The sequence below is a fragment of the Ascaphus truei genome, chromosome 2 (genome assembly GCF_040206685.1).
Source record: "Ascaphus truei isolate aAscTru1 chromosome 2, aAscTru1.hap1, whole genome shotgun sequence".
In the NCBI taxonomy this organism is placed as follows: Eukaryota; Metazoa; Chordata; class Amphibia; order Anura; family Ascaphidae; genus Ascaphus; species Ascaphus truei.
Genome location: NC_134484.1, coordinates 31,782,206 through 31,807,077, shown reverse-complemented (window position 1 = coordinate 31,807,077; position 24,872 = coordinate 31,782,206). Strand labels below are relative to the sequence as shown.

The 24,872-nt window shown below is 44.2% G+C and overlaps 1 protein-coding gene across 1 annotated transcript in view; it reads left to right on the top strand.

Moving 5' to 3' along the window:
* TG (thyroglobulin) overlaps positions 1–24,872 on the top strand; it is a 240,109-nt gene that overhangs the window by 67,789 nt on the left and 147,448 nt on the right. The window contains exons 23-28 of the mRNA XM_075588461.1: positions 12,779–12,898; positions 14,173–14,288; positions 17,412–17,520; positions 20,692–20,889; positions 21,065–21,232; positions 23,449–23,568. Coding sequence (XP_075444576.1) covers positions 12,779–12,898; positions 14,173–14,288; positions 17,412–17,520; positions 20,692–20,889; positions 21,065–21,232; positions 23,449–23,568 — 831 coding nt within the window. The remainder of the gene's footprint in view (positions 1–12,778; positions 12,899–14,172; positions 14,289–17,411; positions 17,521–20,691; positions 20,890–21,064; positions 21,233–23,448; positions 23,569–24,872) is intronic.

The following is a 24,872-nucleotide window of genomic DNA, read 5'->3' as shown; positions in this document are numbered from 1 at the left end:
CCACCAGAGTAGTGGGTAAGTACTGAGGGACGGCACCTAGGTTAGGGACCCTGCCCTTAGGTGTGAGTGTGCAGTCTTGTCAGTGTCATGGCTGGTAGTGCTGTGAGCGCTGACAAGTAGGCACAGAGTGTGTGTGCAGTGCAGTGTAGCTGCAGGTACCGAGTGTGTGTGCAGTGCGGTTGCTGCAGGTACCGAGTGAGTGCAGTGGGTTGCTGCAGGTTCAGTGTGTGTGCAGTGCGTTTGCTGCAGAGGTTAAGGAGAAGTAGTCAGAGGGGATCCGGGAGGTGAAGAGAGAGGTAGTGTGGGTGCAGGGGGTCAGTGACCCACCTGCATAGGACAGGCTACCCCGTAGGCCCTTAGGCTTGTTCCCTGAAGTCACCGAAGGTTGCTGTGCTGCAGGGACGGCCTATAGTAGTAGCGAGCATCACCCCTTACTGTGTAGACAGCTAGGGACAAAGGGACAAGCGTGCAGAGCAGGTTTTGCTGGCGAGTCATCTGGGACCAGACGGCTGGACATTGAGACCCGGGAGGCAGACCGCTGATTCATCTGACCCTTTGCGAAGAGGTACCAGTCACCGCCATGACCGGAAGGTACTATAACATCAAGTGCACCAACACCGGTCAACAGGCGCTGATCCCGCCCTAGGCTAAACTCTTTAGGAACACTGAGCGAGTGGTTAAAGAACTGAGCCTATACCCATAGTACTATACATGGACACGGTGTGTGGGGCACGCGGTGAGGGGACGGAGACGTTACTCCTGATGAGTGGGCAAGCCACTAAGGTTATACCGTTAGAGTATAAGTGTGTATGTTGTGTTATTGCTACGTTGCATTATAGAGTGATAAGGTTGCCGTGCATTATCATTATTACAGTAAAGTTGGTTGCATCACGTGTGTGTATGTATTTCTTGCCCAGGGGAATCTCACATCACGGGGATCCTGGGTAAGTGGAGACGCTCCGCTAAGTAAGTGTATGAGTGTTACCCCACGCTCCCAGCTAGCGGAGGCTCAGATCTCCTGGAGCCGCAGGTGTTGTACAGTGACCAGAAGTTCCTTTGGGAGGGTTCAGAAAAAGGGCTACATATATTTACATTTATACAGTACATACACACACACACACACACACACACACACACATGTCTAAATGATAGTATCTAATAAACGTGTTGATCGAGTGCCAGACTGCTGCACAAATCAGTGGGTGATGCTGAAGCTTTCAATGTCCATGATCTGGTCGAATGCGAATGTCCATGATCTGGTCGAATGCGCTCTTAGACCTTCTGGAGTTTGCCTTCCTTTAATGGAATAAGCCTTGATATCCCTTATTATCCAGTGACCTACGGTTGCTTTGGATGCTGCTTTTCTTACGTTTGATGGGAGAATGAGGCGTTTATCTGACTTTCTGAATGACTTTGATCTAAAAAGATATTGCTTCAGACATGTCACAACACCCAACGTGTGAAGTGTTTTCTCCATATCCCCAACTGGATTTGGACATAACAAAGGCAATATGATTTATTGGTTGCAATGAAAAACAGAGATTACATTGATGTCTCAGACCACCTTGTACTTGTGGAAAATTAGAAAAGTTTTTTTAATTGAAAATGCCTGTATTTCACTAATTCTTCATGTTGAAGTAACTGCCACCAGAAGAACCGTTTCCACAGTAAGGTCCATATCTGAAGATTGCATAAGAGGTTCAAATGGAACCTCGGTCAATGCATATAAGAAGAATGGTACAGTAAGTCCCACGGCGGGTCAGGATTTTGAAACTGCGGCTTGACCTTGCGCACAGCTTGGCAGAAACACACTATTCGATCAATTTACACCAATTATCTATCTAGCAGCGCTGATAAGGCTGTTACTTGCACCTTTAGTATGTTGATACTGAATCCTTTTCCTGACTGCAGGAATTCTCGAATAGATGATACCAGTGCATTCCAGAAATCAACTTTGGACTGGTTGCACCATAGGCAGAAGCAATTCCACACTTTGTAAAAAACTGCGAATGTATTTGCTTTATTTGCTGCCATCAGGGTCTCCTATGACCTTGTGAGATAATCCTTTCTGCAAAAGGCTCTGCTCAATCGCCAAGCCGTCAAAGACCATCTTTGTGGACTGGGAAGTTGAATCAGTCCTTGTGATAGAAGATCCGACAATATTGGTCATCGCCATGGCTTATTAGTAGTGGGAACCAAAGTCCTCCGAGGCCAGAATGGAATTATTGCCACCATTTCTGCTCTTTCCCTTCTTATCTTTCTTAGAACCCTTGGAATCAAGAGTAACAGAGAGAATATATATGCCACCAGGGTAAAGTCCAACTTGACAGTAAGAGCATCTTTGTAGGTTGCTGCTGGATGAAATTCTCACCACCAGAACCTTGCTCTTTGAGGCCGTGGCCAGGGGGTCTATCTGTGGGAGGCCCCATTTCCACACTAGATGTGCAAACACATGATCTCCTACTGCCCATTACCTAGGTTTATCGTATTTTGGTTTAAGAAATCTACTCCCTGATTGCTTCTCCCTGGGATATGTATAGTGATTATATCTTGCAAGTGACTCTCGGCCCACTTGAAAATGGGACAAGATTGTTCCCAGAAGACTTTGACTTCTTGTTCCTCCCTGCTTTTTTATATATACGACTGCTGTCGAGTTGTCTGAGCCATCCAGTAGGTTTGTTCCCTCTAGATCTTGAGCAAACGCAATAATTGCCTGCATTAAAGCATTTATCTCCAAGATATTTGCTGGAGTATTGTGAGATTGTTTTGCCATGTTCCTTGAACTATTTTTGCCCCGAATTGTGCTCCCCATCCTGTGCCACTTGTGCTGGTTGTGGCCATGACCCATTCCTGACCTTGCAGTTAATAACCTTGCTTTAGATTGTGGTCTTTTCCCCACCATTGTAAGGCCATCTTTACCTTTTCTGGGATCCATATTATCTGAAGCAGATCCTTTTGCCAACTATACCAGTGCATGATGAAATTGACTTGAAACATTCTCATGTGTCATTTTACGACCTGTATGGTCGATGAGAACTTCCCTATGATAGTCATACATTGACGGGCTTGCAGCCAATCTTGCTTCTGGTCACTCTGACTCTTCCTCTTATAGCCTTTCTTTTGCCCTTTGGAAGGAACACCAAGCCTCAAGCCGTATTGAACTCTACGCCCAGGAACATTAAGATTTGAAATGGTATTAGTTGACTTTTTTCTATATTGCTGAGCCAACCATGTTCCTTTAGCAGATTCATCATTCTTGTGAGGTGCTGCAATAAAATGGCTCTGTCTTTGAACCTTATAAGGTTATCGTCCAGATAATTGAATATATGAATTCCTTCTTTTCTGACTTCTGCTATCAAAGTTATCAGGACTTTATCAGCCATCTTTCTTTTAAGTGCAGGCTCAACCCGTCGGGCACCCGCTTCCTCTGACTGGATGCCTGGGGTACTGAGTAGAACAATCATGAGTACCGGTCTTTCTCTTTTGCAAAAAAAAGGACGAATTAACCAACTCCCTTGGTTTATCTTATTCTTTTAGGAATAGTAGCCTCAGAGGAAGACTACATTGTAGCTATTAAATCCAGGCTCAGATGAATTTACAACTTCTCCTGTGACTTGTTTAGTTCTGGGCAGCACTGAATGCTCCCCACTGCCTGCCTTTTTATACTTGTATGTATGTGTAGCCCTTTTTGTGAACGCCTGCAATAAGGAACTACTGTGGTGCATGTACCTGTGGCCTCAGGAGCTCTGAGCCTCCGCTATTTGGGAGCCTGGGGTCATACCTTTATTAATCGCAGTGCAGCGCCTCCACTTGCCCAGGATCCCCATGATAGAGATTATACCCTGAGCAAGAACATAACAACAGCATTATGCAACAGCAACCTTTTATATATCATGCATAAAGAACAAATGATCTGTAGAATAAACATATAACATTACACACACACACCGTGGCTCGGCCACACCTTATTAGGGATAATGTCCTGTACATAGGTGGCTCTGCCACTCTCCCTGGGAGTATGTCTTATAACCAGTATAGGTATGGTACCATAGGATTTGCACGGGTGGCCCAATTAGTTAGTGGGAGGCGGGATCAGCGCCTGGTGACCGGTGTAGGTGCACTTGTAGACAATGATACCTTCTGGTCACGGCGATGACCGTCACACTCCACGCAGGGTCCTAGCGTTGCTCCAGCCTTTCGCCGTCACTCCTTGCTGCAGCGCCGTCTGTATCCAATCCAAGATGGCGGCAACAGCTCCGCAGCTAAACCACACTAATGGGAAATGTCCCTACCAACTAGGGCCGTCCTTACAAAACAGCACCCTACGATGACAGGGGAATACTCCTCGGGCCGGGGGAATACCTTTCACCTAAGCGGACGGGTCACTGACCCTCCGCTCTCGCACACGAGGTTCCGCCAACCTCCTCCTTCACCTCCCTCTCTGCTCTAATCCACCGCCCACACGCATCCGGTTCCTCTATACAGAGTCTCGCACCCGATTGGTCCTCAGCCTCAGCTGACTCTCTCGCAGTCGGAGTTCAGAGTTCAAACTCCCAAAGTCTCCACAGATTGGTTGCCCTTCGCGCGCTTCTCTCGCGCATGCGCAGCCCAACCTGTACACAGTGACCTTGCTGACAGAGGGAATAATATGGCGCTGCCTATGTGATTGACAGCGCGGAACCTATATATATGCACATCCTTACATTCTCCCCTCTCCAGAATCCAACGTCCCCGCTGGACTACCTAACCCACATATATATAACTATTTACACAACCCTCTCACTCCTAGATTAGGTTACACATTTCATTAAACAGTACCATCATAGCTTGCATCCTATGCCGAGCCCACTGCTGAGCCTCATAATGGGGTGCCCCAAATTGATCATATGCCATTCGCATGGGAGGCTGACTGTTTCTTTGACTTCGCCGGGGTTGATTCTCCTCTGCTTCCTCTGCAGAGTGTCCAGTCTCAACTCGTACTTCCATCTCTACCCTTGAGGGGTATTCAGCATTAGTACAGTCTCTTTGGGGTGTGAAACATGGGCTTTGTGGGTCTAGAGGCTGACTCGCGGGAGTCAAATGATCAATGTTCGGGCCAAGAGGCTCTTTACCCGTGGCTCCTTCGGGAGAAGCCTCCACGGCCGGAAGGCCCCTTTGAGAGGTTCCTTCCATTGGATCCTCAGAGGTGGCAATTTTTACAGTCTCTGGGCCATCCTCTGTGTGTTCAACTCCTCCATCTATGGGCGTGGCTGGGACTTCCAATTCGTCCGTCCCTACTTGAGGTATGGGAAGCAGATGATTCCTATGCCACACTTTTACGCGGCCTTCAGAATCCTTGATGCGGTACACAGGAAGACCAGGCATCTGTGACTCCACCTCATACACACCCTCCCGCCACCGGTCGGCCAATTTATGCTTCCCAGGAACACCTAAGTTGCATAAGAGGACCGCATCTCCGGGGTGAATTTCCTTGTGACGTACTTTGTGATCGTAGCGCCTTTTATTTCCCGCATTCAATTGCGCAGTCGTCCGTTCAGCCAATTTATAGGCCAGCTGTAAACTGTCCCTTAGCCGCTGGACATATCGAAAGTGCGTCCTATTGGATACCCCATCGGTAGATATCCGCAGGCGCACATCCACCGGTAAACGGGCTTCTCTTCCGAACATCAAGAAATACGGGGTATACCCGGTGGACTCATGTCGGGTACAATTATACGCATGTACCAATGCCTCGACGTGTTTACTCCACTCCGTCTTTTTCGGGCTCGTCAAGGTTCCTAACATATCTAACAAAGTGCGATTGAACCGTTCAGGCAGAGCATCCCCTTCGGGGTGGTACGGGGTAGTACGCGACTTGGCAATGTTCAGTAGGGTGAGCAACTCCCGTATCAGTGTACTCTCAAAGTCCCTGCCCTGATCGGAGTGAAGACGATTTGGTAATCCATAGTGAATGAAATATTTCTCCCATAGTACTCGGGCCACCGTTACGGCCTTCTGGTCTTTCGTAGGGAACGCTTGGGCGTACCTAGTGTAGTGGTCAGTGATCACAAGAACATTACTAACTCCCCAACTGTCGGGCTCGATACAGAGAAAATCCATACACACCAAATCCATTGGACCCGAGCTTTTCAAGTGTGCCATAGGAGCCGCCCTGTTGGGCAGTGTCTTTCGTTGTAAACAGCGATTACACCTCCGACAATGTTGCTCCACGGACTCCCGCATTCTCGGCCAATAGAACCTATCCTGTAGTAGCCCAAATGTCTTGTCAATGCCCAGGTGACCATGGTCATCGTGAAGGGCCCTGAGGACTAGGGTTCTCAAACGTTCCGGCAAAAACAACTGACGCCGATCGGGATGGTTATGATAGGATATCACCCGATATAACAAACAATTGTCCATTTCAAACTTCCCAAACTCATTTAGCAGGAGTTTCACCAAGTCTTTGGGGGCTCGCTTCAGTATAGCAGGGTTATCTTGTTGTACCGCTTGACGGGCTAACTCCACTATGGGGTCTTGTGTTTGATAATGCACTAGGTCCCTCCACGAGATGATATTATCTTCAGTGATGTTCATCCCTTCTCGACCTTGATAGGCCAGAGGAATAGCCCGCGAATAACATCCCAACGAGTCAACAATCCGCAATTCCGAGAATGCTACGTGGTCGTCGACTACCGCAGCCACGGAGCAGAGGGCACGAATCCCGGGACCCGGTATCTCTTCCCAAACTTCCTCATCAGGGGTGGATTGAAGGCCCGGTCGACGAGACAGGGCGTCGGCACCTATGTTGGTGGGTCCGGGTTTGTATTTAAGGTTGAACCTGTAGTTGGCTAGAGCAGCCAACCAACGGTGTCCCGTGGCGTCTAATTTGGCAGACGTATTTATATAGGTCATGGGATTGTTGTCCGTACGTACTTCGAACTGCACCCCATATAGGTAGTCATGCAGCTTATCCACTACAGCCCATTTTAGCGCCAAAAATTCCAGTTTATGGACCGGGTAATTCTGTTCGCTAGGAGTCAAGCTTCGGCTCGCATAGGCCACCGGACGTAGCCCGGTCTCATACTTCTGATGCAAGACCGCTCCTAATCCGCTAAGGCTAGCATCGACATGTAGGACATATTCTCGTTCTGGGTCCGCATAGGCCAAGACGGGAGCCTGAGTGAGGCTGGCCTTTAAGTTCTTGAAGGCCTGTTCACATTCTGGAGTCCAGGTCTCCCCAAAGGGCGTCTGTGCCGTGATGCTTTTCCTCCCGGTTTCTCCCGGGTATACTTTTAGAAGATCATTCAGTCGCTTGGCCTTGCTGGAATAGCTCTCAACGAACCGTCGATAGTAGCCACAAAATCCCAAGAAGGACCGCAACTCTTGGACATTTAGAGGCCTAGGCCAATTCACCACCGCCTCTATCTTCCCTGGGTCGGTGGATACTCCATCAGCCGACACAATATGACCCACATACGTCACAGAGGATCGACAGAACTTGCATTTGTCCAGGGACAGTTTGAGACCCTCTCCCTGAAGCCTATCCAGCACCTTCATCAGCCTCTCGGAGTGCTCCTCTAGAGTCCGCCCGAACACGATGATATCGTCCAGATACACTAAGCACTCTTGCGGGTTAAGGTCTCCGAGGGTTTTTTCCATTAGTCTCTGGAACGTGGCCGGGGCACCGCAGATCCCTTGCGGCATGCGGGTAAATTGGTAAAACCCTAATGGACAGATGAAGGCCGTTTTTTCTTGGTCTTCCTGGCCCATGGGCACTTGGTAATATCCGGACCTGAGGTCGAGCACACTGAACCATTTGCTTCCCGTCAAAGCGTTCAGGAGGTCCTCGATTCGGGGCAGTGTATACTGGTCGGGGATCGTACGGGTATTCAGAGTTCTGTAATCCACACATAGACGGACCGTCCCGTTCTTCTTGCGGACTACCACGATGGGTGAGGCGTAAGGGCTCCGAGATTCCTGCACGATGCCAGCCGTTTCCATCTCGGCGAGTAATCTCCTCACTTCCTCAACATCCCTGGGGGCAAGCCGCCGGGAGCGCTCCCGGAAGGGGGTAGCGTCGCTCATTCGGATGGTATGGTGGGCACTGCGACTGCACCCCACGTCCATATCACTGGTGGAGAACACATTTCTTCGGTCGTGAAGCTCGTTCTGCAGTCTCTCCCTCCATTCATCCGGGAGTGGTGAGTCGCTGAAGTCAAATTCCAATACTGAATCAACGGTAGTAGGTGAACACCTTGATTGTCTCGTCGGAACCTTCTCTTCGGGAGTCACGGGGTAGATCCTTCCCAGCGTCTGCCGCCGGTCAATAGTCATGGGGTACGGGGATATATTCTGCACGTACACCCAGGTGCGATTCGGAATCTTCCCGGGCCATTCCTTAACAGAGGCCAGTACTTTGTAGCCCAACCGTTGTTCGTCTTGGGCCACGCTCTCCACGGTGAAGAGTTGATCCTCTAACCGTCGTCGGGGGTAATGGCAAGCGGCGACCATCATTCGTCCTTCCCCCGGGGGAATTTGGGTCAGCCCCCATTCTTGGCTGTAAAGGACGCCATACTCTTCTTCGGTCGCAATTTTACCGCAGACCTCTTGGAGGGTGGGGCAGGCCGCTAGGGCCAGCAGTGGGGCTTCTCCTGCTTCCTGCAAAAACTGGCGGAATACCGCGCGCACAATGTCAGCGTTGGTCCCCAAGATGATTGGGGCGCTGGGGTGGTCCTGAGGCTCGGGGCACACTAAGGCCTCCACTTCCATGGGGTGATGTTTACCAGTATTCAGCTGGAGAATATCTAACTGCACCTTTACTACTCCGTCTATGGGGTAATCTTCATGACTCAATCCCCGTAGTCGCAAGGCATCCGCAGATAGCAACGGTAGTTGGTGTAGGTGTTGGTCGTAGAAGGGCCGGTACACGATGGTCACTTGGGATCCCGTATCCAATAATGCGGCGGCGTAGATGCCCTCAATAACCACTCGAATAATGGAGGCGGGGCCAATTCGGGGGCTCGGAGAGGATGGCAACACCTTTTCATCCTCCAGGGGTTGGCACGGCATCGATTGCGCCGGTCGGGACGACGTCCTCCGCGAGGTGGGGCAGTGGGCCCGTAAATGTCCCATCTTTCCACATGCGTAACACTGCATTTGGCTGAGGTAAGCCTCGTCTCTCCTGGTTGGGGGACTTCGCCCAGTCGGGGGACGAGGTCTGGGTGTCACTGGGGTAGGGACATCCTCGGAATCGGGATCCCCAGGTTCGGGCACGTCGGGCTTTGGGTCCACTTTCTTGGCTTCTTTACCCCCGGGCGGTGGCTTCTTCCCGGGGGCTAAGTCACGCCCTAACAACACCATCTCGTGCGCTTGGACCCGATCCATTAAGTCGTGAAACGACAGGGCTTGTCCGGGCGTTATGCAGCTACTGACCCGCACCGACACGGGGTGTAGGGGTAGGAGGCCCCTCAGCAACTGAGTGGTACGTATTCCATTGGCTTCTTTCCTTGGCAACACGCCTTTCCTCACCATATTCCAGAGATCCAGGTGTAGTCGCCTGAGAAAATCGGATACCATTTCCCCTTCCTTCTGTGCTAACGCATGAAATTTTGACATCAAAGTGTACATGTCCACCGGAGCTCCATACGCCTTGGTTAGGCAGTAGATGAGATCTGCTGCATCAGCTTCCGGGTTGTCATCTCGGTAGTAGTGCACCATGTGGGACGCGGGGGGCCGTAAGCACTCGACGATGCGCTGTCTGCGGACCGCGTCCGTGCAGGTCCATTCAGGCAGTACCTGTTCGGTATGATCCAACCAGTCCTCTATCCCTACTTCCCCTTGGGGCGTGGGTTTCTCACCGGAGAAGGCCTTTAACTTCCTGTACTGGAGCGACTGGGTGGTATTGTGGATAGCGGCGGCTAGGGCGGGAAAAGAGGTGTCTCCCGGTAAGCTATCCACAACGGCGGGGTGAGCGTCCAATCTTGATAGGCTAAGTCGGTTGAGGCCAGCCCGCAGGCCGGACGGGGTAGATGAGGAGCCTAGGCTCAGGGCTGCGGGCCAGCGAGGGTGCAGGCCACGGTCAGGGGAGTGGTCGGGGCCTCCCGTCGCGGCGCCAACGGTGGGGGTATACTCTCTCCGGGGGGTGGAAGTGGCCAGGGGCGCAGGGGTGTCCGCCTGGACTATGGGACAGCGCACCCCCGGGGCCTCGGGCAGCAGCAGTATACGGGGCAAAGCCTCGGGGCATATATCTTGTTCAGTGGCATACAAGATCCGGCGCCAGGTCTGGTCGCGGTCATAAAAATGGTCTTGTACTTGGGCATTGTCCAGGAGAGGGAGCTTTCGGACCTGCTCGGTCGCTGTGCCTAACGAGATCATGGCGGGGACATGGCCCAGCGCGAAAACACGGTTCAAGGGAATCCCGCGCCGTTGGGCCCACTTGCGCACCTCGAGCGCCGAGGGCACCGACATGATGTGGGTTGGTTGCACAATAGAGACAAAAAGTGTGGGGGCACCCCAGGTCTAAGATCTCAGCAGCGCCTCCAAATGTAGCCCTTTTTGTGAACGCCTGCAATAAGGAACTACTGTGGTGCATGTACCTGTGGCCTCAGGAGCTGTGAGCCTCCGCTATTTGGGAGCCTGGGGTCATACCTTTATTAATCGCAGTGCAGCGCCTCCACTTGCCCAGGATCCCCATGATAGAGATTATACCCTGAGCAAGAACATAACAACAGCATTATGCAACAGCAACCTTTTATATATCATGCATAAAGAACAAATGACCTGTAGAATAAACATATAACATTACACACACACACCGTGGCTCGGCCACACCTTATTAGGGATAATGTCCTGTACATAGGTGGCTCTGCCACTCTCCCTGGGAGTATGTCTTATAACCAGTATAGGTATGGTACCATAGGATTTGCACGGGTGGCCCAATTAGTTAGTGGGAGGCGGGATCAGCGCCTGGTGACCGGTGTAGGTGCACTTGTAGACAATGATACCTTCCGGTCACTGCGATGACCGTCACACTCCACGCAGGGTCCTAGCGTTGCTCCAGCCTTTCGCCGTCACTCCTTGCTGCAGCGCCGTCTGTATCCAATCCAAGATGGCGGCCGCAGCTCCGCAGCTAAACCACACTAATGGGAAATGTCCCTACCAACTAGGGCCGTCCTTACAAAACAGCACCCTACGATGACAGGGGAATACTCCTCGGGCCGGGGGAATACCTTTCACCTAAGCGGACGGGTCACTGACCCTCCGCTCTCGCACACGAGGTTCCGCCAACCTCCTCCTTCACCTCCCTCTCTGCTCTAATCCACCGCCCACACGCATCCGGTTCCTCTATACAGAGTCTCGCACCCGATTGGTCCTCAGCCTCAGCTGACTCTCTCGCAGTCGGAGTTCAGAGTTCAAACTCCCAAAGTCTCCACAGATTGGTTGCCCTTCGCGCGCTTCTCTCGCGCATGCGCAGCCCAACCTGTACACAGTGACCTTGCTGACAGAGGGAATAATATGGCGCTGCCTATGTGATTGACAGCGCGGAACCTATATATATATGCACATCCTTACATATGTATGCCTTTATTTATATAGCGCCATTAATGTACATAGCGCTTCACAGTAGTAATACATGTGACAATCATATAAATAACAATAATACACATAACAGATCATGGAAATAAGTGCTTCAGACATAAAAGTAATATTGTAGAAGAGGAGTCCCTGCTCTGAAGAGCTTACAATCTAATTGGTGGGGAGAATGTACAAAGACAGTAGGAGGGCTTTCTGGTAAGTGCGTCTGCAGGGGGCCAAGCTTTATGTATCGTGTGTAGTATTAGCCACGGTGCTACTCATATGTTTCTTTAAGCAAGTGTGTCTTAAGGTGGGTCTTAAAGGTGGATAGAGAGGGTGCTAGTCGGGTATTGAGGGGAAGGTCATTCCAGAGGTGCGGGGCAGTCAGTGAGAAAGGTTTAAGGTGGGGGAGGTCTTTAGATACAAAAGGGGTAGAGAGAAGACATCCTTGAGCAGAACGCAAGAGTCGGGATGGTGCATAGCGAGAAATTAGGGCTGAGCTGTAAGGAGGGGCAGAAGTGTAAAGCTTTAAAAGTGAGTACTTCCTGGTTTGGTCACTTGGTTTAGTGACATCACGATCGTGCAAGACTGTTTCCCCAAGTGCGCCTTTTGGTAGTTTCAGGCAGGTACAGCGCATCTCTGCCCATGCAGGAACTTCAGAGTGGCCAGATGATTTGCCTCCATTACGGCAGAGGGAAGACACACTCGTCCTGTTCCCCATGCGGCAGCAGTTTCCTCCGCTGCTGCCAGTGCAGAGGATTCTGGGGGAGGAAATAGTAACCAGAGATTTTCCTTGATACAGTGGAAATTCATAAAATGAAAATGATTTAGAAGTGAGTAGATATTGAGATTGCTCTTTAGAGTATACTGTACAAATAGGGTAGTTCTCTCCTATGATGTGTTCAAATGTGATTTTAGGTGGGATTGCACTACATTTACTCCATACTTCTCCAATATCAAATTTGCTACTAGAAATTTAGTGGCAGGTCATTCATTTTAAAAGCAAAACTCAACCCAATTGCTTCGGAAAAATGTGCTGTAGGCTTCTACATCTCCAGGATTACTGTACCATAAAATAAAAAAAGCCTATTGACTTACTACAGTAGGTTAATGATGTTATTATGTAAAACATATGTTTGGTTACAAGTTGAATAGCTATTGAGCACATTGATCTTTTGGGTGCTATGTTGTAATAACGTTTTTAAAAACCTTTTTCATTTTCTAGTTTTAAGAAAGTTTGAGTTAGTTCCGAAGAATAAGTTAATCTACATTGACGAAGATTCAAGATCTATCCAGTCCAATCAAACAAGTGGACAAAACCTGCCATTTCTGAACTGCATTATGGGTAAGCAGATTGTAATCACATTGGATGTGAAATAAGTGTATCTTGGAACAGGGTTAATTATTCAAGTACAAAACAATATGTTCAAATATACCTATAGCTTATGTTTTGAACACTAAACTGTGTTAATAGCATTGATGATTGATGTATGGATGCAACTTTGGTAACTCACAAAGCAAGACAGATACATTCTGTATATACATAGGTTTTTTTATGAAAGAAATATGGTAGCACATTCATGTCTGATTTATCACTTGATACATAGATCCATTTAACTGTTTTTGTGAGTTCTGGTCAGATCTCCAGAACCAAGATCTACAAATGGATGCGCTGCTGCCATCCAAATATTAGAAATAAATGGATTGGACATTTTGTTTCAACAGGTGCTCCCAAACCATCCAAATAGTGGTCAAAAAGTGTAATCCTTAAAAGTAACAACCAAAATAGTTACTGTGACTGTGATAATTGAAAAGTGTTATCACCCCAAAAAATGTAAATGCATAATATATGCATAAACATGAATAATTTGATACATGAAAATGCTGCTCAAACCCTGAACCCCTGAACTGTTTCCAAAGTTCCTCAAAATGTGAACGTCTCTCCAAGTGTGGCGGAGGGCAGAGTATACCGAAAAACGAAGATAAGATGGACAACCAATAGCGCCATACTGTATGTAAAATCACCCAAAGAGAGAACATATTAAGCTGTTGGTTGTCCCGTCTTTTCTTCTTGTTTCGGTTTACTCTGCGCTACCCCAGGCTTCGAGAAACATTAAACATAAGTTACCCGTGGGCAGTATATATATATAGGATAATAGTTTGAAGGATTTTATCCTTATTACCTCATTGTTTTGCATTGCTTAGACCAGGGGAGCACAACTCCAGTCCACAAGCCTCCCAACAGGTTAGGTTTTCAGGATATCCCAGCTTCTGCACTGATGGCTCAGTCGAAGACTCACAAAGACTTGAGCCACCTGTGCTAAAGCAGTGACTGTTTGAGCCACCTGTGCTGAGCAGGGATATCCTGAAAACCTGACCTGTTGGAGGGGGCTTGATGAATGTAGTTGAGCACCCCTGGCTTAAATCACATATCCACTTCCACTGAATCCCAATGATCTCCCTTTGGTGGGGGTTGTGAAAAACAGATATCGTTGTTAACATATCAGGGACACCAGATCAATGCTAACATATTATAATCAAGTTATTATTCTGCTTTGTCTAGTATGAGATTACATCTGCTCTACAATCTACAGTGATTTTTTTAAAATATGGTTCTAGATTGTGCAAGAGAGGAATCGTGTGACTATCTCACTGTATCTGCTGATGGAAGTGACGTGCTATGCAAGCAGTATAATGGGGATGAATCCAACTTCAACTGTACCCCTACCAAACAAGTATACAGTACTTATTATTATCATGTATTTATAACGTATCAGCAAATTCCACAGTGCAGTGCAAGTCTTAAAATTAAATATCATGCGTTTATATGTATAGGTTTATGTATACAGTGAAATCATTATTGTTACCAATTCTTTTCTTTCCTCCAAACCCTTCATGGCAGTGAGAACAGCTTTATTTAAGTGCTCCTTCCCTTCGTTGAGCGGGACACAAAGAATGCTCCCCTCTTCATATTCAGCACCCCCTCCTTCCTCTGGCATATTGTGGTACTTCCCCAGCGGCAATGGCACACCAAATGTCCCAAACCGCATTGACCACACACAAAAGAGAGGGAAATAGCACTGCCATGAAAGGGATCGAGGAAAGAAAATTATCGGTAAGAATACTTCTTTTGCTTCCTCCATGGCAGCAAGGACAACTAAAGCCACCCCAAAGGGAGAGAAAAACAGAAACAGATCACAACTATTTTCTTTTCTTTTTTTTTACTGAATTACGGCAATTTTTACCTCTACCGAGGTATGAATGTCCACACAATACAACCTGGTGAACGTGTGCAAAGACGCCCATGCAGCAGCCTTGTAGAGGTCCTCTACTGTTGCCTGGGCCCTTTCTGCTCAGCACATCGCTACAATCTTGTTGAGTGAGCTTTCATCACTGCAGGCACTGTCTCCTATCCGTGGGTACTGTATGCCTTCTTTTTCATGGCTTGTTCCAACGTGCAGTTGTGTCTTCTGCTGCCGGTAGACCCATATTCTTCCTTTCTGAAATAACAAATATCCTTTCAGATTTCCTGAAATCTTCATCTTATCCAAATTAATCTCTCCGTGCTCACACTAGAACCAGAGATTAAACTTCTGCTTTGTACTATTTGACGTATTTGCATAAAATGAAGGTAAAACTAGAGAACATATTGATTCAATGGGAAATTTCACACCACTTTAGGAATACAACTGGTATTTGTCCTCATTACAACCTTATCTTGGTGAAACCGTGCACATGACTCTTCACAGAAAATACCAAAGGTATTGCTGCAAGACAGACTACTTTATGAGTCAAAAACAATATCTTGTAGAGAACGAAAAGAAAAGAGCCCCTATACTCAACACTCAATATCAAGTAATATGATTTATTTAAAATTTGACCTTTATTAGGTATTATTAATAAAATAATGTTGGACAAAGGCACAACACAAATAAGAATATGAAGACACAGAATAGTTTTAATCTCACTCAGATTAATCCTAGATTTACCAATTCTGATGTAAATTCAGGGAATAATGGTAGTGGCTCCTGGCTATAGTAATATAGTATAGTATAAATTACTAGTGTATAGTACAATGACTAGACCCAGGTCAATCCCTGGTGGAAGGATATTTAATCACAGAGTTGTTCTATGCTCCACATGCATAAGCAGCTTGTCAAAGAGAAAATGTACAGCTAATGTATTTAAAAATGCAAAGATAAGAGCACATAAGGAAACGTATATTTTGGTTTCCCACTAGTAAATAGACTGATGTCAGCGTTCCGACATCCGAATAGTAATTTTAGTGACAAACTTGCAAACTTAATAGTCATGCAGGATCAGCTATAAAACGGTGGTTTACTGCGGCTATGTTGTGACAAGAGGGGAAAGGGGGGGGGGGGGGTCGTACAGGGAGCCTCACTGATCAACGGTGTGAGAAGTGTTCAACACACACTGTGAATATTGTTGGGTGTATACACAACAAAAATACATCAATATTATACTTCCCTGGATCTTGTAAAAGAAGGGTAGTACAAACTGGCTCCCTAAGTAAACAGGGTAGAATAATGACTGATCTACAGTAGATTAGTAGGTACAGTATAGTAGCTAATACAACCTGAAAATATATTGAGACAAATTACACAACTGTAAGCTGTTAAGTGGACCCGTTTTAAGGTTTATAGTGTTTACAGTAGTTATATGGTATAGCTAGACAATATATATGTTCTCAGTATCTCATATAAATACTGTTGTATGATTATATAATTAAATCATATTACTTGATATTGAGTGCTGAGTATAGGGGCTCTTTTCTTCTTCTTCACTACAAGATATTGTTTTTGACGCAATTTGCGCCTAGCTCCTTAACTATTACTCTGACTGTAGCAAGAGAACTTGTCCCCTTCCTCCCTTTCCCCCCATATATACTTTGAGTCAGCAATCTTAAACTGATATTCAGAATTGGCTCCAAGGGATCCTCTATCAACACATCTAGGACGACTTGAACTTGGAACAAGCTCAATGATAATCGTAACTCGGAACCTTCCTGTACACATTCCAGTATCTCATTGATTGATGATTCTGCATCATAGTTGGACCCAATCCAGGCTAGAAAATTATATAGTAGACCTTAGATGTTGACATCTTCCTAGCTTTTATTATGTACTGTACAACACAATATTATTTTAACCAGCACTGTTTGTATTTCTCTTATTAAGTATATAAATATGTTACTTTTTCATATTCATGTTCTTCAGATTGATGCAATAATTTGAAATGTCTTCAAAGGTATATATATATACATATACATATATATATATATATATATATATATATATATGTATATGTATATATATATACCTTTGAAGACATTTCAAATTATTGCATCAATCTGAAGAACATGAATATGAAAAAGTAACATATTTATATACTTAATAAGAGAAATACAAACAGTGCTGGTTAAAATAATATTGTGTTGTACAGTACATAATAAAAGCTAGGAAGATGTCAACATCTAAGGTCTACTATATAATTTTCTAGCCTGGATTGGGCTGTATAGTGTATATATATATAAACACTGTCTTCCCATATGAGAAGGCACAAAAGCAGCAACACTCAGATATAGCAAAAAGACATGTATTAGCAGTGACAAAACAGCACACTATAAACCCAATGTTTCTGTCCTGTTGTCAACTTTACTGTTCCCAGATCAGACTTGAAAACGATCGGTAACTCTCAATGTATTTTTTCCTGGTAAATTTTTATTTAAATAATAAATAAATATTGGTATCCATTGTCACACAACTTTTTATTTTTTTATTTTTAATAGTTGTATGCTATAATATAATAATGAGTTTTATCATATATTTTTTTTATAGATGCAGAATATTTTGGAAAACTCGGCATCATTTAGCATACAACATCTGAATTGTCAATTTAAAATAAAAGGCAGTGAAAAAAACAGCCTTACTGTCTATCGAAAGAAAGGTAAGTACATACAAAGAATATAATACAGTGTAAGGAAAGATGCACCAACATTTCGTTAGTGTGTTTTTGATCCTTTTCCCTCCGTCTTCCTATGAAAGTTTTTTTTGTAAAGCTTTGATAATTTTTTTGATTATGCAATAGAAATAGCTATCTTTTCACTGAAGCCGTTACATGAGTTAAAAATGCAAACTACACAATGCAAGTCTGGATCAGCAAGGAAGTTGTTTTCCCACAGACTCTTGAGATTGATGCATACTCTTATTATGGTGGCAGAAATGTGTTTCTAAGAAATGCTGGAGGGTGGGAGACTCGTGGGGAGCGAAGGGGTGTAATGGGAGGAAATATTTCTTCATGGAAAGGGTGGAGGATTGACAGAATAATCTCTCATCAGAAGTAGTAGAGGATAATATAGGGAGGGAATTTAATGTTTGGGATAGATATAAGGTTATGCCAAATATGAAGAAACTGAAGACTCAAATAGGGTCTGAGGTTTTACTACAGATTGACAAATGGGCAAATTAGGTACTGTAGGCCAAATGCTTCTTATCTCTCATCAAATTCTATGTTTCTGTGGAATGGTGTTTCCATGATCTTCTTACACAGCTCCATCGGAAACTGAAATAATGCAGTAAAGAGCAAACTACTCTAAAATTAGTTATTGAGGCATCATAGTCCTGTCCAATACCCCGAGCAATGATATAGTTAATGTTGTATGCAGTAGAACAGTGAATCAAGACAACATATCAGTAATTCATTTGTCCAGTAAGAAGTTTTGACTGTATTAATGACAGGTACCGAACAAAAGACTCACGTTTGTTGCTACACGTACGAATGATGTTATGACAGAATAAGCTTTCCACAAAAACTGAAGATGACTCAAATTTAGATTGCACAGATAAAATGTACGAGCTAAATCATCATTCGTACCAGCGTACTGTATACCGTGAGCCCCTTTGTCACAATGTTTCAACAGATACTATTGGATGGAATAAAAACATTGTATCATACTTTCCCCAAGAATGTTAAATGTAATCTAAGTTATAAAGAAAAACAAATGTTATATAGTCTTGCATATCTTCAATCCATATAGTAGTTATACAAAGAGTAGATAAGAGAGAGGGGACAGAGAAGATTATGTTAACAAATTTTATAATTGGTTAAGAGGTAGTCATTACTACTAATTATTGAAGAACGATCCTACTAAAGATATAAAAAATAAGATCACAGAGTATTTAAGTGAATCAGAAAGAACGAATAGTGTAAATACGAGATATTAAATATGTGTTTTCCATGGGTCTCAGTGCTTTACACTGTTCCTGGCCACCTGATAGTGTCAGGGAATAGTTGCCTTTTGGAACCTTTTTCAAAGTTTACAGTTCAATATCTTTTACCGAGAGTTATACACCAGAAATCTTATGTTAGAAATTCTACAGGTCTCTTGATGAAAATTGCAAGAGTTACAAATAACAGATTGTGTACAGTATGTGTACTCTATATACAGTATCCTTATATACCAATAATTCCATAGGATTATCCATAATATTCTCTGCAGAGATGTTTTTGTAGGCCGTTATGGAGAGCTGTATATCTCGTATTCAGCTAATCCATTCAAACAGCACAATACAGATACAGCACTATGGTTGGTCGCGCTGCCACCCCTAAATCCCACCCCTAAATCTGCTGCGGCACCGTGTTTTTTCATCTGTGCTCGCGTATGCTCGTGGTCTCCGTATGGTGACTTAATGGCCCATCGGGATTAACACAGCGGGGGTCCCTGCGTCTGAATGGGACTTGCGCTTTGTGAATCCTACCGGGCTGCACCTGTCTGTAAGAGACACACTAAGAGTGAGACTGAATCTGTCACTCTCCCTGCGCGCCTCTAATAAGAGATCGCACAGCTTTTATTTTATTTTAATAAAACAGTAATGTAACAGGGGGTCTCCGGAGCTGAATCGCATTAATTTCAGGTCAGGGGACTCCACACATCCCACGTTACAGGCCCCGTTATGGGGTGCCGGTATCCCCGCCACTGTCAAGGCATTGCACACAGGTGACCAGCACATTCTCGCAGCCGCGTGACCGACCATAGCGCTGCATCTGTATGTGAATGCAATACTGTACGTTTGGGGGTATGAAGTTGACATTAACATTTGATCTCAAACGAATATGTTTTTTGATCTGTGCCTCTATGTGCAATATATAAGTCTACATTCACATTCTATGGCGAACCTCAAACATTCAACATTATATGTTTTGATTCATTCCATCCTAGGCACATGATAGAACATATTCCGAAAGGACAATTGTTGCATGTTACAAAGATCTGTGAGACACAAAACAACTTAATCCACAAGCAGGACAGTGTTAACAAAGACGACTGCACATCATTATCCCACCAGAAAACTCTTACTAAAGTCACAAGTGGAGATTTACGATCTTGGAGATATTTTCTTCTTTGATTAATTGTGGTTTGTAAAAGGTTTCATAATTATACTGTTAAAAAGACCCGCACCTGCTGCTACTTATCATTACTATTGCCAATCTTAATACAGTGATTGTTAGATAAATATATCTTTATATTATAAGTAGCAGCAGGTGAAGGTCTTTTTAACAGAATAACTATGAAGCCTTAATTAATCAAAGAAGAAAAGATCTCCAAGTATTCTAAGGGACGGGTTTAAAATATAAATAGATTTAAGAAAACCTTTAAGGTTGATCCTGATTGGAAGAGAAGGACTGTTGTAAAGTGCAAGAAAATAATAATGGACATGAGGAGCTGGGTCTTCTTGAGATTGCCTTAAGATGTCCATGTTATAGTTTGATAACAGCACCTCTCCAGTCAAACTTCCCTTCTGCCATTGCCACTATCAATGGAGTGGGTAGACCGTTTCCAAGGTTTATTATTTAAACATTCAAATTGCCTCACTGTCATTAGATGTTGGGCTGGCTGCCTGGTGCTGTTGGTCATGATTTGTTGAGTAGAACAAGGAGAGATTGACAGGTTCAGTCGAGTTAGTGTCGAATGAGATCAAGAGGAACAACCTTTCCTTGAGTAAACTGATAGTGAATGGTAAATAGGGATTCCTTATCAGTTTATGCTATGGCATATTCATTAGGTATTGTGTAGAAAAATGTGTGCTTTCTTTTGATTATTATCCTCTTTCTTTGTAGGAGAAGAATTTACCAGAACTGGCCTTCGAAGCTTTGAAAAGACAGATTTTAGGAATACAATTTCCGGCGTTTACAGCACAATGGTTTTCTCAGCTGATGGCACAACTTTAACAGATGCTCACTCCTTCTGTCGCCAGACCTGTGGGCAGGACTCCTGCTGTGATGGCTTCATACTTAGCCAGATCATATTAAATAAAGGTATGGTTAATTGGCTCTATACACCTTTTAGACAAGAATGCATACAATACAATCTGTTATACACTTACAATGAGCAGCTCATCAAGGTGGCTGATAACTGTTTACCAGACAATCATATTTCTAATACTTCACATTACAAAGGTCACTTGTTCTTTCTTTATGGCTTATTATGAAGGTACAATCCTATGTGGATTTCTGAGCTCTTCCGATGTTCTGCTATGCAACGTTAATGACTGGAGTGAAACGTCAAGGTTGGGCGTTGATGGAGTGTGTAAAGGTGTGAAATCTAACAAGGAGCAGAAGATGTTTTCATTCTTTTTGGGAGGACAGGAGTTTACCGGAAGTAAGTAAACATGTTAACTGTGCTAAATAAAGATGGACACATTTTTCACCAGCATTCAAATTTGTTGTAAAAGCAGCATTTCCCCCCTCATTTCTGATATTGTGTCAAATTGTCAAAGTAAAAACAAATTAAAAAAATACCTACCATTCATATCTTTATAAAAAGTTTGAAAAATAGGGATATTTCAAAAATAAATAAAAAGAGGTGTGTTCACAGGTATGTGTCCACGTGTGGCATAGAGGGTTTTGGGAGGAATATAAAAGAATGGGTGCGCTACAAAATAATTCTCTCCAGCAAAATAACTATTTCAGCATCTGGATAGGAGTAACGCCAAGTTTAGGTCTGACTTAAGTAACATCATTTGGGGCCCAGGAAATATTTGGCAATGGTCCCACTCATTAGTTGTTCTGCCTCTGCACAATAGTAGTGCTAACTCCATTTTTAAGCCAGATATGTCCAATATTTATAATTCTGCTATCCTTTTTATTTATAAAAGCAGAGTCTCAATAATCTGCAGTAATTATGTATATCTTTAGTATAGTTTGTTTCTACGGAAAATATTATAATCAAAAACATAAAAAATAAAAGGATATGCAGTTGTGGTATTTGTTTGGATGATGAAAGTAATAACAAAATTGCACAATTAATTAACTGCATTTTTTTTTCTCTTCTGAAATATCTTTTGATAACTGATGCCAAAATCTACAAAAATTCTAGGAAGCAATTTTGCATAATTGTGCAAACCCTGACATGGTCTCAAGGATAAATAATTATCCCATCCACTTACAATTTCTCACACTAAATACTAACCCAAACAGCATTTCATGTACACCGTGTAATCATGGCTGGAACTGTACACTTTTCACTGTCTGTACTCTCCTTCTTGGAATACATCAGGACATTGAGCATAGTCTCATTTGTGAATAGAGATTCACTAACATCCGATGTACTTTATCACACCATGATCCCTCAGGAATTGCCATTCCGGTCAATTAATGGAAGTTACCAGGGTAGCACAAAACGTACACATTGTTTCAACCCTCAGCTTTTCGTCATAACAACCAGCTGTGTATTCACATTTAATTTATTCTATGTAAGAAGAAGAAAAAAAACCCCTGTTAAGTAACCTTACACCTACTGTACACGTATGCCAGGGTCTTTCCACCAGATAAGCTTTATTTCTTAGGGTGTCATATCCTTCAGGTCCCATAGGCCTACACATGCTTCATAGACATACACAGCTTGTGCATACAGGGCAAATACCCCACGCAATCCTAAATCACCCCTTCACTTACACTATTGCATTTTCAGTATTTTCTAATCTTACATTGGCAGTCTCACTTGGAACATGTATTGTACTGTAGTTGCAAAGCTCAGGACATTCCTCCATTTAACACATTATTTTATATTTGAAACATCTGTTTTATAGTTAAAAGTACATTTAACAACTTTTCAAATGAAAATCTGTAGTCTACGGAACCTCACAGCAACACAACCACAACAAATATCACGGACTTATAACATTCATGCAGACATTCTTAGGTGATGCAGGCTTTTTAAAGATGCACTGTTTAGGAGTGAAATACAAACCAGTTTGTAGAAAATATGCAAGACTTTCTAACAGTGAGTTAGAACAGCAGGTCTAGAGAACCCATAATCCCGTCTCCAACAATGGCTGTACCTGGTAGGTTCTGGCTGAGGACAGTACAAAATAGGGCATCAATGTGACAAGACAATGATGGTGCCGGGACACTGTGAGATCTTGTTTTATACTAACTGTTGCAGGCCTGTAGTTCGAAAATAGTACTTCTGTACCACTGTGCTTTATAGCTAGTGATGGTCCCCTCTGACTGCGCTGTAACTGTCAGCCATATCTGGCACTGTAGCTCTCTGCTCCTGCTGCCACCTGCACTCTCCGCAATCTTCGACCAGATCTGACAGCACTCAGGTCTGCGCAGATCTGACTCAACATGGCCGCCCCCCTTTTTAAAGGCTCCTCTCCCTCATAGTCCCTCCTCTTCCACAGTCGTTATTATTGGCTGCTCTCATGTCCATTATAGTCACATGTCCAGAGCACACTGGAGAGGAACCTGCCAGGGGGCAGTGTGCGTGGAGCTCATCAAACAGGGGGTTACACCTTTTGTTATTCATTATTGCTTTTTTTATGTCAATTGTATAAACTCCAGGTAAAATTGAGACATTTATGTTCTATTTAGGTTATTCCATGTTGTCCAAGAGCATTGGTAAAGTGGAATATAACACAGAATTAACGGCTGAAGTCAAAGAAGAAATCCAGCAGCTCTTTATTCGTTTCCAACGGGTTTTTCTGCAAAGAGGTAACATTTTATCGGGTTCAGCCACAAGTGTAAGAAAATGGCTCATGGAGCAATTCATTTTAACAACAGCTGGTAACATGCCGGCTGTGTCTTCCTTACATGATTATATATCTGTGCGCAATGACTAAGATGTACAGTACTGTATATGCGTGGCAGGAATTTGTTGAATGGCAATATTATTTAATTAACCAAAGTCTAATCTCCAACGTCTACACTTCTCAGAATTTACAAAGCACCATAATATTAGTATATTTAAGCAACATTCCCCATTTTTTTCTTCAACGTATCTGAAATGGTGGGGTTTGCTGGGGCTGGTCCATGGTCCCCTGACCACCAGGGACTCCCTGGTTTAAAAGAGATACCGTTTTTTGGACCGGCTTTTGACAAAAAAAACTGCAAACACTGTATGGCCACTGGGTCAGCAATAGAATGTTATGACGTTATTTGCCGATTATGTGGCTGCTTTCTATTGGCTGTCTGAACAAGGCTGACTCAGCTGCCATATTGTGCCTACCGTGTAAGTAGCATTGCCACGTGGAGAAAACTACTGGTTTCTCAGGAACCAGTATCTCCTCGGAAATAGGGGCATCACGGATTGACTCAGTATTATCTCCTATTTAAAGCAATATAAAACAGTTACCACCCCCCCCCCTCCTATAAAAAAGAGCAGTGTGGACTGTAGCCTTAAGCCATGTTCATGCCATTAATCCCAGTTAGTTAGGGTTTGCCATGCCTTGATTTCTACTTTCAGACCAACAGCAGCAGTTACAGCATGTATACTGCAACTTTAGTAGTAATATGTCTACTGGTAGCCCCCCCCCCCACTCCCCAACTGATCTGGTGTAAAGTGCCCTTCAAGTCTATGGTAGCCAACGGTGAATTTGGGTGTGATACTCGGCATTGGCACTTAGTACGTAAATCCGGTTCTGTAATCGGTACACACGGTTTCTGGTTGCAAGCATAAAATACAAAATGCTCATTTACTGTAGCAAAAACAAAGTGAAAAGAAAAAGAAATCAGAGCGCAAAAATTGATACAGTCCATTGAAATAAAACATAATATAACACTACAACAGACAAAATAAGGTGAGGGAAATGTTCTGGCCAAACTGACTGTAGCCCCTCATCCGATAACAGTAATGTGAATCCCCAAACGTTTATTTGGTAGTGGCATCCCTTGCTTTCATTCCAAAGTGTGGTATTACAACCTCGCAGTACTTATTATTTAATTCCATATGTTTTATATATATTTTTTATGGACAATGACTTTGTCTTCTCTGTGTCACTTGTTCTTCTCTATTCTCC